The 14940-nt window shown below is 41.6% G+C and overlaps 1 protein-coding gene across 1 annotated transcript in view; it reads right to left on the bottom strand.

Annotated features, from left to right (window-relative positions):
* The window catches only part of myo10 (myosin X), a 262974-nt gene that overhangs the window by 132506 nt on the left and 115528 nt on the right, over positions 1-14940 (bottom strand). Inside the window, exon 3 of the mRNA XM_055867578.1 lies at positions 14674-14832. Coding sequence (XP_055723553.1) covers positions 14674-14832 — 159 coding nt within the window. The remainder of the gene's footprint in view (positions 1-14673; positions 14833-14940) is intronic.

The following is a 14940-nucleotide window of genomic DNA, read 5'->3' as shown; positions in this document are numbered from 1 at the left end:
CTCCTCATGGACTGCACGAGATTTGCCAGTTCTTGCTGTGAGATGTTACCCCACTCTTCCACCAAGGCACCTGCAAGCTCCCAGACATTTCTGGAGGGGAATGGCCCTAGCCCACACCCTCAGATCCAACAGGTCCCAGACATGCTCAATGGGTTCTTCGCTGGCCATGGCAGAACACTGACATTCCTGTCTTGCAGGAAATCACGCACAGAATGAGCAGTATGGCTTGTGGCATTGTCATGCTGGAGAGTCATGTCAGGATGAGCCTGCAGGAAGGGTACCACATGAGGGAGGAGGATATCTTCCCTGTAACGCACAGTGTTGTGATTGCCTGCAATGACAACAAGCTCAGTCCGATGATGCTGTGACACACCGCCCCAGACCATGACGGACCCTCCACCTCCAAATCGATCCAACTCCAGAGTACAGGCCTCAGTGTAACGCTCATTCCTTCGACAATAAACGCGAATCCGACCATCACCCCTGGTGAGACAAAACCGCGGCTCGTCAGTGAAGAGCACTATTTGCCAGTCCTGTCTGGTCCAGCGATGGTGGGTTCGTGCCCATAGGCGGCGTTGTTGCCGGTGATGTCTGGTGAGGACCTGCCTTACTACAGGCCTACAAGACCTCAGCCCAGCCTCTCTCAGCCTATTGCGGACAGTCTGAGCACTGATGGAGGGATTGTGCATTCCTGGTGTAACTCGGGCAGTTGTTGTTGCCATCCTGTACCGATCCTGTGCAGGTGTTGTTACACGTGGTCTGCCACTGTGAGGACGATCAGCTGTCCGTCCTGTCTCCCTGTAGCGCTGTCTTAGGCGTCTCACAGTAGGGATATTGCAATTTATTACCCTGGCCACATCTGCAGTCCTCATGCCTCCTGGCAGCATGCCTAAGGCACGTTCACGCAGATGAGCAGGGACCCTGGGCATCTTTCTTTTGGTTTGTCAGAGTCAGTAGAAAGGTGTCCTACGTTTTCATAACTGTGACCTTAATTGCCTGCCGTCTATAAGCTGTTAGTGTCTTAACGACCATTCCACAGGTGCATGTTCATTAATTGTTTATGGTTCATTGAACAAGCATGGGAAACAGTGCTTAAACCCTTTACAATGAAGATCTGTAAAGTTATTTGGATTTTTACGAATTACCTTTGAAAGACAGGGTTTCTTTTTTTGCTGAGTATACAAATACTTTTTAAGTTAACCTTGTATCTTTATTGACCTTTTATTTTTATTTTTGCACTGTCTCTATGCACACTGACAGGGCCCTACACACTCAAGCACACACTCACTCCATCATCGGCTTACTCACACATAATATGCACATGTATTTATACTGACTACACACACGCACATCCACTCACATACAAGCTGCTGCTACTCTGTTTATTTTAAATCCTGTTTCCTAGTCACCTTAACCTTATACATATCTCCCTCCATCACTCCAGTATCCCTGCACATTGTAAATATGGTATTGGAACTGACCCTGTATATATACAGAACAAAAATATAAACGCAACATGCAACAATTTCAAAGATTTTACTGAGTTACAGTTTATATGAGGAAATCAGTCAATTGAAATAAATTCATGAGGCCCTATCTATGGATTTCACATGACAGGGAGTAAAGGTATCTGTTAGGATACCTTTAGGATCTCGTCACAGGATCTCTGTGCATTCAAATTACAATCAATAAAATGCAATTGTGTTTGTTGTCTGTAGTTTATGCCTGAACATACCATAACCCCACTGCCACCATGTGGCACTCTCTTCACAACGTTGACATCAGCAAACCGCTCGCCCACACGTGAGGCCGGTTGTACTGCCAAATTCTCTAAAACGACATTGGAGGTGGCTTATGGTAGAGAAATTAACATTTAATTCCTTGTAAAAGCTCTGGTGGACATTCCTGCAGTCAGCATGCGAATTTGCCTGCTCCCTCAAAACTTTAGACATCTTTGGCATTGTGTTGTGTGACAAAACTGAACACTTTAGAGAGGCCTTTTATTGTCCATAACACAAGGTGCACCTGTGTAATGATCATGCTGTTTAATCAGCTTCTTAATATGCCACACCTTGTCAGGAGGATGGATTATTTTGGCAAATAATAAATGCTCACTAACAGAGATTTAAACACATTTGTGCACAAAATTTGAAAGAAATAAGCTTTTTGTGGGTATAGAACATTTCTGGCATCTTTTATTTCAGCTCATGAAACATGGGACTAACAAATTACATGTTGCGTTTATATTTTTGTTCAGTGTAGTATGCTTACTTACGTAGTTATTGTGTTCTTCATATTTATTCATATTTCTTGTGTGTTTTCTAATATTACATTGTTATTGATTCTTGCATTGTTGGGTTTTGCATTTGCAAGAAAGGCATTTCATCATACTTTTGCATGTAACATTAAAACTTGAAACTATTCCCTATATAGTGCACTACTTTGACAGAGAAGTATGGGGTAGTGCCCTATATGTGGACTAGGGTGCCATTTGGAACAAAGACTTCCACATCTGACTGTGATCAGCGGGTGGAGCCGTGCCATGTGGTTGCCTCCTTAACCAGAAATAGGTCAGTAGACTCACAGACGACTGAGAGAGACTGTGATTCAGCAAAGACATGAGAGGGCGCACAGAGTTGCTCGGCAGTTAACAAGAGGGTAAATAGGGTGTGTGTGTGTGTATATCTGTGAAAGAGAGAAAGTGTGTGTGTATGTATCTCTGAATACGTGTGCGCAATTGTATGTGTGCGTCTGCGTGTGTGTCCATGCGCGTAAGCATACATTTGTTCACGCTATTAGAGGCAAGTGCTTTTGAAATGACTTGAGAGTGGCAGCTGGCAGTTGCATCTATCAATGGCCCTAGCACAGACATGGAGACTTAAAATAAGCGTTCATACAGCACTGAAAGACTGGTGCTTTCTTTTAAGGAATCTGAGAATCTCTCGCTGGGGATTTTAGTCTTTGTTTAAAATGGGAGACACAGATGTCTGTTTGGTAATATGAGTGTGTGTGTATGTGTGTGTAAGTGAGTGTGTGCTCATACAGAAATGTTTACCCTTGTGATAAGGAAGGAGACACAGAACGTTAGTCGTCAGTCGAAGACTAATGTGATTGACCTGAAGGTAGGGCCTGACTGTGGGCCAGACCTTAACATGATAAATGTGTTCAGAACTTAATCATGGATACAAAATATGCTTTGAAGTCTAAGAAGGGAGATGTGATCGAACGTTTGAGCTATAGGAACAAAACAGGGTTCTACGCTGACCTCCTTGAAAAATGTTGGGGACACAAATAAATTTAGGAGCACAATGAAAAATATTTGAGGTATTACAGTTAGAATCCTTCATTTCTGGTGCCCCTAAATAATAATTCCAGGTCGCAGAACAAAATATTTAGGCTCATATGCGAGTAAAACGGTTGGACAGTAGAGTCCTGATACAGTATCTCAAGCCCTAACTACATTGTAAAAGGGTCAAGTTTAAATGGGATAAACTCCAAGAAGACATAGTCAAGTCTCTGGTTTACTTTAAGCACTTCTCTTACAACATAGCCAGTCAACCATGCCGTTGTAGCAGGATTGAGGTGAATTCAAATTTAATTTAGTCAATTCAGGAAGGAAACTGAAATTCCAATTCAATAATGGAAAATATTTATTTTAATTTTCAATGACCTCTCAGGGGATATTGAAGAGAAGAAGCTATTTCTTTCAAATGTTTAGCCTTCAATTTTTGCTATATATATATATATTTTTTTACAAATGTTTAATTATTGACTAACCGGAATTTGAACTGTGTTGAACTGTATTGAAGTGCTTGGCAACCCTGGCCATTGCCACACCTGGAGTTTGGAGCCAACTAGGGCGGCTATGAAAAATCTATATTTGCTTAGGATGTGGAAAGGTGTTGTGTATGTCACACGTGAGCCGCAGACGGATAGCTCAGTATAGAAGATGGATGTAACTGAACTGAGTTGGATGGGTCTACTGTATTAGGGATACGGGAACTAAATCGATCTCATCATTAAATGTCTGTCAGAGAAGACTGTCTTCCCACCTGAGCGTGAACAATGACAATAGTCGTATATATTCTCTAAATGTAAGCAGCTGTGCTCTGAAACATGACCACTAGAATGGAGCCCAAACTGTAACTGAAAAAGGTATTGCCTGCCGTTACACATCTTACAAATGAAAATAAATGAAAGTGTGCACGCACACACACTGAAGTTGGCAAGTAACCTCTACACAAATGTAATCTACATATACAGTACAAAAACAAACACACACCGTCTGTGTTTATGTTGTACAAAAAAAACACACTCAATACAACTGTCCCAAAGCTTATGAAATGAAAAATCTCCTGTTTGACCAATGCCCTGCTGTGAATGTCTGATGGGGGAGAGAGCAGAGAGAGAGAGTAGAGAGTAGAGAGTAGAGAGAGAGATTAACTTTGGAATCTCCATAGGAGAAGAGTAAGGGAACCACTCAACGGCACAGCTGGTTACAATCAAAGCCTGAGAACTAAGGCTGCATTCCCAATCAAACTTCTGTGAGTTAGTACCACTGAGGCTAACATTCTCAATTGAACTTACTGTGTAGGAGTGTTAATGCTACCACTAATTAGCAATGAGGCTAGTTTATCTCTTTGAAGCTACGTTGAAGCATTTGAGGGTAACACTGAGCAAAAATCTCAGGTTCACCTCAATGAGTTAGCGACAAGGCGACATCCTGAAATTAAACTATGAGAGGGAGAGTACTTATAGGCACAGTTAGTTTGACATCACTGCGTCATCATGGCTAAAAAATAAATGCTAAATTCTCAACTACATGCTATTGATTTAGCACTTGGGCTACATTACCCATTTATAAGTCCATTGAGTTAAGTTCTCAATTTAACCAGTGACATAGCTCTATGCCAGGTCTGGCTTACTCAGTTTAGCTCAGTGACGGAGAGCCAGGGGTTAAAGCAACAAGATCGATTGTCTGGGGACATGTACAAAAGTCATGACCATCATGCTTTTAGGGAAAGAGGATCCTTTTGTTGTAAATGTATTAAACTGAGTTTGACCAATTCCAGTCTCTTAGCTTAAGGGGTCCAGGGTTCTCACCCGGTGAATTTGTATGTAGAAGGACTGAGAAGTTCAGTTCTGGCGACGTTTTAAAAGGACATTCTACATCAAAATGAATGGAAATAAAATGACGCTGACACCATCTCAAATATAAATTTCTTCCTCCAGAAATGAGCCCAATAACATATTGGTAATAATTATGTTTAAATATAGCCTATGCATGGTCTATATTGTCAGATGTGCCATTAGCAATAAGCGTTATCACCTGTAGCCCAGATGATGCAGCATAGTGTCCATCTGCATTTACCCCATCCTGATTGTTATAATTATTAATAATTATTATTAATAGATACACATTATTATTCACTTTCCTGTTTTTTATGACAAAGTATGTAATCACCATTTTAATATACCATAGCCCCTTTAAGAGCTATGTTGTGCAGCTGTACCTGAACCATGCTTGAAACTTTGGTTGTAACTGCATTTGTAAAACGATGGCACGAGTGCAATTGCAGGAGTAGAGACATACCCGTGGGAGCAATAGAAAGCCGTCTTTTTTTAACAAAGGCCGAAACTGCTTTCAAAAGTGTTAGTCCCGCGATTGCATTAAGAATTGTTGTGCATTGACTGCTTGTCAGAATACATGTTTCCCTCACTATGGATCTTGCAACTTTTTTATTGCGGATCTACACTGATCTCAAAAATGACCTCTCCAGAATCCATGACGGAGATCCGATGCAGTGACAGAGAACTAGAACCTCTGCGTAAAGTGCCTAGGCTACATTTGGAGCGTAATAACAACAGCTAGCCTACATTCACTATAAATATGTTAGGTGTAAAGACTATACTTAGCAACTTACTCAGTTATCACTGGAGACAAAAACTCATGGCAAATAGTGCCAAAAAAGCATGAGATAAACTTCAGGCCTTGGTCTGTAAGACCTCTTCCTGGAACTGACCATTAAGATTCAGGTTCAACAGCACCCGGGACAGACAGCTGGCTGAAAGCAGGGATTTGGAATATTGTTCACTGTTCGGTTTTAACATGGGAATGTAAGAATATGCAATGGCCTCTTTGGAATACAACACTGACAACATTTCAAGCTTCTGGCTGTCCGTATGAAGCACAGTGGCAATAAATCATTCATTTTTAGGGGACATGTGGATGAAGATGGGTTAAATATCAGACGGTAATAAAAGTAAGAGCTCTATACGTAAACACAAGGACAACAGTTACAAATTATGTTTAGCTAAATCTGAAACATTTACAGAAATGTTTATAAATGTGTATGTCCTTGTCATATGAAAATCGAATAGGGGCGGTTTCAAAGACACAGGTTAAGCCTAGTCTTAGACTAAAAAGCTATCTCAATGGACATTCTCCATTATCCAGCACTAGGCTTAATCGGTGAGGAAGAAACTCGCCCATAAAGTAAAGTAGCGCCTATAGGGTCAATTCAAATTAGAAACTAGTGTGGCGATAGAGGGGGATCAGGTGGAATAGGGCTTGAACCAACAACCCTGTACCATAAAGATCCAGACCTTTTAGCAGAGGATATTGTATGCTTATATAATGTACAGTACAGTGCCATACATTGTCCATCACAACAAGCTGTATCTGCTTAGACAATGACCAAACAAAGGAAACTTTTGGGATAAATCAGTACAATTGAGAGAAGCAACCTATGGAATGCAGTCACACATGAAAGGGGTCAAATGTAGGACAAATAGTTGCAACATTCCCGTCTAGGTTTCTGTCTACACTAATGAACGAATCTGACCCAGCATTTCCCCCCATGCAAAACAAGCGTGAGACAAAGGGAGCCTTGTGTCGTCATCCCCACGTATTAGCCCGGATAACCTCTGACAAATGCCATCTCGTTACGATAATCATGTTTGAACGGTCCCGTATGGTTAGAATTATCCAATCAATGGATCATGCCCGCATTGGCTGTCCCATCTCGGCCCTAAATGACTGTTTTACCAGAAACATGGCACAGGGAAAACGAGAGGATAGACTAGGAGAGATGGGATTGGTCATTGGTAAAATAGAGAACAACTAACAATGATGAGAAATATGTCTCTAAAGCCAAGAAACTGCTTCTGCTTTGAAAATATGAAGTGGCCGCCTTACTTCACAGTGAAACACAAGTTGTTCTTGATGTTTGTAAAGGCATGGTTACCTTGTCCTGTCTTTAGCTTTCAACTGGGGACAGTGAATGATATGACAGGGAAATAACCATAACACCATGACCAAAAGGGACAGTCTTTCAAAGGTGAGGAACCAAATGTATCTCATGCAGAGTAGGCAAAGCCTGAGATAAGCTATCTACTTTTCAGATGCACTACATATACAAAAATATGCGAACAAATTAGTGGATTCGGTTATTTCAGCCACACTCGTTGCTGACAGGTGTATAAAATCGAGCACACAGCCATGCAATCTTACTGTATAGGAGTGGCCTTACTGAAGAGCTCAGTGACTTTCAACGTGGCACCGTCATTGGATGACACCGCTCCAACAAGTCAATTCATAACATTTCTGCCCTGCTAGAGCTGTCCGGTCAACTGTAAGTGCTGTTATTGTGAAGTGGAAACGTCTAGGCGCAACAACGGCTCAGCTGAGAAGTAGTAGGCCACACAAGCTCACAGAACGGGACCGCCGAGTGCTGAAGTGCGTAGCGCATACAAATCGTCTGTCCTCGGTTGCAACGCTCACTACCTAGTTGCAGATTGCCTCTGGAAGCAACGTCAGCACAATAATTGTTCATCGGGGGCTTCATGAAATGGTTTGCCATGGCCGAGCAGCTGCACACAAGCCTAAGATCACCATGAGCAATGTCAAGCATCGGCTGGAGTGGTGTAAAGCGCTCCGCCATTGGACTGTGGAGCAGTAAAAACGCATTCTCTGGAGTGATGAATCACACATCCCTATCTGGCAGTCCGACGGATGAAAATGGGTTCGGCGGATGCCAGGAGAACACTACCTGCCCAAATGGATAGTGCCAACTGTAAAGTTTGGTGGAGGAGGAATAATGATCTGGGGCTGTTTTTCATGGTTCAGGCCCCTTAGCTCCAGTGAAGGGAAATCTTAACGCTACAGCATACAATTACATTCTAGACGATTCTGTGCTTCCAACTTTGTGGCAACAATTTCGGAAGGCCCTTTCCTGTTTCAACATGACAATGCACCCGTGCACAAAGCAATGTCCATACAGAAATGGTTTGTCGAGATCAGTGTGCACAGAGCCCTGACCTCAACCCCATCAAACACCTCTGGGATGAATTGGAACCCCGATTGTGAGACAGACCTAATTTGCCCAACATCTGTGCCCGACCTCACTAATGCTCTTGTGGCTGAATGGAATCAAGTCCCTGGAGCAATGTTCCAACATCTAGTGGTAAGCCTTCCCAGAAGATTGGAGGCTGTTATAGCAGCAAAGATGGACCAACTCCATAATGCCCATGATTTTGGAATGAGATGTTCGACAAGCAGGTGTCCACCTACTTCTGGTCATCTAATGTAGTTTCTCACATGAGCAAAAGAAACCTTTGCCACAACAACAATATCAAAGAATTTGCCTGAGCGAATTACTTATTAATCTTGTCATATGACTGTTTAATTTTCCAGTAATCTTCAATTTTCTAGTTCAAAACCATTGGTGGTCATCATGCGCTTATCAATTGAATTAGGAAATAACTTAACTTAAATTGTGTTGCCAAGAATGACCCTTCCATATCTTTGATAATGTATTCCAACCCTCACTCTTGGCCTTCATATCTGTAAATTGCATCTACAGTATCTACTCGAATATGAGGCGAGTTGTCTCTTGCTACTGTTTGGTTCCACTTTGGACATTTCATTTGCTTTATCTCATGACTTCTCTCTTATAATTTGAGTGAAAAAGACAAAGAAAACCTTTTACATTGCTTCTAACAAATATAGCCATATGGTCTGGGTCTACAGGTAAAATCATTTTTGTACAGTTCTCTCTTGTGGTTTCGCTCCAAAGCTATATAAATACATTGAGAGTCACACTCTCTCTCTCTATATATATACTGTATATATATATATAAACTCCCAGTAATGTATTAGTTAAAACACCAATGTTTTGGCATCACTGTGCATTCTCCAGGACCTCGACACAAAATAATTTTCTCTGGGTGTGCGCCAGCTCCAAAGCTAACACACTAACTAGCCTGCATCAGGGGATGGAAAACGTAAGGTTGTCTTCTTAGCTTGGCTATAGCCACAACCACCGTGCCAAGCTTCCACTGAGAATACCACCCGAATACCAGCCTCTAAAAATGAGCGTCAAAGCAAACAAACGTATGCCCTTGTCAATCTCCCTCCCACTATGCAATCTATTGCTCTTGGCTGCTAAACAAGGACACGATTCAGAGTAGACCTGGTCGAATGCCTGATTTAAAAGGGGAATTAGTTTGAAAATGGGATAGTTCGAGACTGAGGTTGAACCTCTGCCATCACGAACAAAAACTTCAGCGGCTGCACCTTTTAGTGTTACATCGCCCGGGCAACCCGGTAGTCGTGGAAATGTTGTAGTGGAAACTTGACAGTTTCCAGTACTTTGGATGTGTGTATATTTAAGGCCCACATTAAAGTGAGGATGGGGGCTTGAGGTAGGGCTTTTAACAACACATCTAGGATCAGATTACAATCCTAACTTTCATCATTAGGTGCATAAAAAATACATGTAACCCTTTATCAGTTGTTAAGGGCAACTTCTACTTACCCCTATGCGCAGCACAAAATCTGGCGGGAAAATCCGACCCGACAGAGAAAATGAAAAACAATGAATACAACTGTTCTCAGGCAGGCTAGAGGCTCAATATTGTTACTGTTGTATCACAATGGATGACCACTAGCAACTTATTGGAGCTTTTGAACATACAATAAAATGTATACAAAAAGTTACATAATTCAGCTTTAATTTAGAAAATGTTATATACTTTTCTTTCAGTGTGAAAATGTGGAGCAGGTTGTGTAGATGTGTAGAATTAGCATTATAAATATTCACTTACCTTTGATGATCTTTGTCAGAATGTACTCCCAGGAATCCCAGTTCCATAATAAATGTTTGATTTGTTCCATAAAGTTCATAATTTATGTCCAAATACCTCCTTTTGTTAGCGCGTTTGGTAAACAAATTCTCACGACGCACCCAAACTCACGACGCACGTGCAAGTCCAGCGGAATGTACGGACCAAAAGTCGAAAAAGTTATATTACAGGTCGTAGAAACATGTCAAACTAAGTATAGAATCAATCTTTAGGATGTTTTTAACATAAATCTTCAATAATGTTCCAACCGGAGAATTCCTTTGTCTTCAGAAAAGCAAATGGAACAGAGCTCGCTCTCATGTGAACGAGCGTCACGAGCGCAAAGCATTCTGCCAGACCTCTGACTCATTCCCCTCCCATTCGGCCCCACTTCACAGTAGAAGCATCAGACAAGGTTCTAAAGACTGTTGACATCTAGTGGAAGCCTTAGGAAGTGCAACATGACCCATATCCCACTGTATCTTCAATAGGGAATGAGTTGAAAAACGACCAACCTCAGATTTCCCACTTCCTGGTTGGATTTTTTCTCAGGTTTTTTTTTTTTTTTTTTTGTTCCGTTATACTCACAGACATCATTCAAACAGTTTTAGAAACGTCAGAGTGTTTTCTTCCAATACAAATAATAATATGCATATATTAGCATCTGGGACTGAGTAGGAGGCAGTTCACTCTGGACACGCTATTCATCCAAACGTGAAAATGCTGCCCCCTATCCCAAACAAGTTAAATGTAGAATGATGGCATTTTGTTCCGTTATGAGGCTAATGTCTGAATTCATTTGTTGTGGAAGTGAGGAGGAAGTAGAGCCCTTCAGGGATTTGAGAGTTTCCCAGAATCTAGCAGGGTTCCCATTACAATCCGAAAATGCGGTTACATAATAATCAGATTTAGCCTTTCTGATGTCTTACACAATGATTCCTCAGTTGCTTAAAAGTTTGCCAATATGGTCTCCCGAGTGGCGCAGCGGTCTAAGGCACTGCATCACAGTGCAATAGGCATCACTACAGACCCGGGTTTGATCCCAGGCTGTGTCGCAACCGGCCGCGACTTGGAGACTTATGAGGCGGCGCACAATTGGCCCAGCGTCGTCTGGGTTAGGGGAGGGTTTGGCTGGCTGGGATGTTCTGGTCCAATCATGCTCTAGCAACTCCTTGTGGCGGGCCGGGCGCATGCACGCTGACCTCGGTCGCCAGTTGTAAAGTGTTTCCTCCAAGACATTGGTGCAGCTGACTTCTGGGTTAAGTGAGCAGTGTGTCAAGAAGCAGTGGCTTGGCAGGGTCGTGTTTCGGAGGACGCATGGCTCTCGACCTTTGCCTCTCCTGAGTCCGTCCGGGAGTTGCAGCGATGGGACAAGACTAACTAATTGCAAATCACAAAAAGGGGTACAAAAAGAAGCTTGCCAGTATGTGCCTAAGCCTGTGTTCCTGGTCTTGACCTAAGCATCATCTATTTTATGAATGACTTCTGATCATTCTGGAGTGTACCAGGCATTCGATCTCCCTTTAACCCATAATGTTTTGAAGGGAGCATGCTTATCCACAAGACATCTGAAAAAATGCTCAAAGCTAAATCAGGTTCAGGGATATCTGTAATACAATCAAGGTCACTAAAATAAAGATCATGTAAAAAAAACCTGTTCACTAAAGTTTTTAAAGTTCCTCTTAGTGATGAAACAAGGTTAGTAATGCATTTTCACATCTTGTCACGCCCTGATCTGTTTCACCTGTCTTTGTGATTGTCTCCACCCACCTCCAGGTGTCACCTGTTTACCTCATTAGTCCCTGGGTACTTATTCCTGTGTTCCCTGCTTGTCTGTTGCCAGTTTGTCTTGTTTGTCAAGTCAATCAGTGTGTTTTTCCCCGTTCTCCTGCTTTTTCCTTCTCTCTGTTTTGCTATTACTCCCAGTTGTGACCTTTGCCTGTCTGGACTCTGAACCCGCCTGCCTGACCATTTCTGCCTGCCTGCCACTCTGTACCTCCTGGACTCTGACCTGGTTTTGATCTTTTGCCTGTCCATGACCATTCTCTTGCCTACCCCTTGGATAATAATAAATATCAGAGACTCAAACCATCTGCCTCCTGTGTCTGCATCTGGGTCTCGCCTTGTGCCCTTATACATCTCTGACACCGACAACTGGGTAATAGTCACTAATATCCAGTGGGGAAACCCCACTAGTAACATATTTATCTGGAGTATTTGTTAAAATAAGATCAAAGTTAACTTTGAAAGATCTTAAGGGTTGGGTCGTGTAGGCTTAGTCACCAGCTGGTTTAGATCATTACAAGTCTTAGATTGTCTGAAGACTCCATTTCCCAATCAGAATTTAGGTCACCCAGGATAATAACATCTGATTTAGTAAGAGAAGACGACAAAGCACTCCTCGAAGCATTCCTCAAGTGCACAAAGGTTAGCCACGGGGGGACGGTAGACCCCTATAACGGTTATGGATACATTTTACTCCAGACAAAGACTTAAAGATATTAGCTCCAATTTCAGTAAAGAGATAGAAATTATCTTTTATTTAAAAAAATCTACAATACTGACGACGTATCAGCTCCTAGAAAGATATTACCACATATGGCTTCAAATATTGATGCGGCTTACCCAATAATAATAATACACAAAATCATGGATATGCACATCAAGAAAAATATTTATATAAATTACAGTAGCCTGTTATTAGCGAAATAGAACTAAATCGACTGAACATTAAAAGGATTTCATATGATTGAAATACATTATATAGATCTATAGCCTTTACTGTATTTATATTTGAATGCAGTTATCTCTGTCTTTATTTTAAGACTATTTTTAGGCCTATCCTTCACTTGTGTAACAATTGCAATGACATTGGCAACGTTGTATTTGTAGTCAACTTGGTGGTGAAGTTATCGGCGGTCACAGAGAGGCTGGATAAACATCTGGACTCTATGTTTAGCGGGATATCTTCTGAATGCAAAGTGAAGGGCAAAAAAGCACCTAACGACGTACTTCGCTGTTCCACAAGTGGTCTGAAGCAGTCGGTTAATAACAATCATTTTCAAGTGCAACTTCAGTAATAATGATTTTGGGAACCAGCTCAGAGATTTAACGATGGACCTACAACGGTTATTAGCCTTAAGATGCTATTGGGAAACCAAGCCATGTGCATGATCTTCCATGACCTTTTGATCCAGAATTTGGACACACAAATTGTTATATCTCAGCAATGGTAAGGCCTACAGACTTGTGCTTCTGAGAGTCTGTTGTATGATTTGAGCTTTAGTAAAAAATTATATTAATACATTTAACCCCCCTAACATCCTAGCAATGGGAGTATAATAGTAAATCTGCAGGCTGGTGATTTATCTTGACAGACATAGTGGGAATAGATAATGACTAGATAACGGCTAACAAAATGGATGCCTGCATTCTAACCTGTAGTTTTGTGTCCTGGATATCTTTTTGTTTGTGTACAAGGTTAAGTGGGTGGTGTATTGAAGTGAATGATGTGAGTGTGTGGCAAAGGTCCTCACGTGGATGGAGGTCCTCCATCCATGAACGGGCACTCTTTCACAGTCTTCAAAATGAATAAAGTGTTTGATGTCACAGTACTGGAGAGATTCACTGTCCTAAGACTTGACAGTAATGTGTGGCCTAATGGATGCATGAATAACAACTCTAGGCCTAGTAAAGTGTGTACTGTACGTGTGACTTTTCTTCTCGGTTTCCTTCATAAACTGACCTCTTCATTCCTCATTAGTGTTTGTGTGAGAAAAACAGACTTCAGATCATTTCTCAGCACTTTCTGCTTCTCAACTGATAATGTGAAACAAGAAGAGGTATGTGTCTACATCTGGACATGGCTATTTTCAAATCTCATAACAAAAATACCAAATATGACATTGAAGTTCCTCATTGCTTTTCATCCTGACTTTAACGCCATATCACAGTGGGACAAAATATGGACCATAGAGGTGATCCATTCATTCTGATAAACAAAATAACTATTTATTTTCTGAAATGGTCCGATGAGACATTAAAGTTCCTCATTGGTTTTCGTCCTGACTGTTTTAGCACAATGTCACAGTGAGATGAACTATGGACTACTTTAGGGGCTGGGAATGTACTATATGAAGTTATTTCGGAACAAGAAACTTGACATTTATGAACCATTCTGGTCTAGTTTACTTGAAATATTGTCTGACTGATTTGTAAATGTTGACACAATATAAGCTACAGAGGTAAATGTGTGTATCAATCAATGGCAAATCTATGTATCTTGGATGAACTAAACAATTGGGCTTTCATTCTCTTGTATTCTTACTCTCACCATAAGGGGAGACAGCATGGCAAAGTGTGTTAATCTTTACTTTACAAGGCTTCGTAAACACTCACATAGATTTCACACACTCGGAAGAAGGCACAGCAGTGTTGTTAATGCATACTTTTGTGGGTTTTAACTGTCTTTGTGATCAAGATATTGAGGTACTTTGATTTGCACAAAGTGAGGAGTGCCTGAGTATCATTCTAATATGAATGACTCACATAAATGTTCCTCTGCTGGTAGCGAAGGTACAGGTTGTGCATGATGGCCCCGTCATGAAGGTCTTCCAAGTTGGCCATATCCTCCACTCCCCCTGAGCTGCTGGGGTGCATGGGCTGCACTTTCTGTCTGGTGAGGGCATTCTGCTTGTAGGTGTACACCTGGTTCAAAACACAGAGGGTAGGTTGTGAGTGGACAGTTCACTAAACATTCTCCTTTACTACAATTATCCGGAACACTTGTTCATAATTGACTTCATGTCATGTGGT

This window comes from Salvelinus fontinalis, chromosome 17, assembly GCF_029448725.1.
Source record: "Salvelinus fontinalis isolate EN_2023a chromosome 17, ASM2944872v1, whole genome shotgun sequence".
Lineage (NCBI taxonomy): Eukaryota > Metazoa > Chordata > Actinopteri > Salmoniformes > Salmonidae > Salvelinus > Salvelinus fontinalis.
This window is presented reverse-complemented; position numbering and strand designations above follow the sequence as displayed.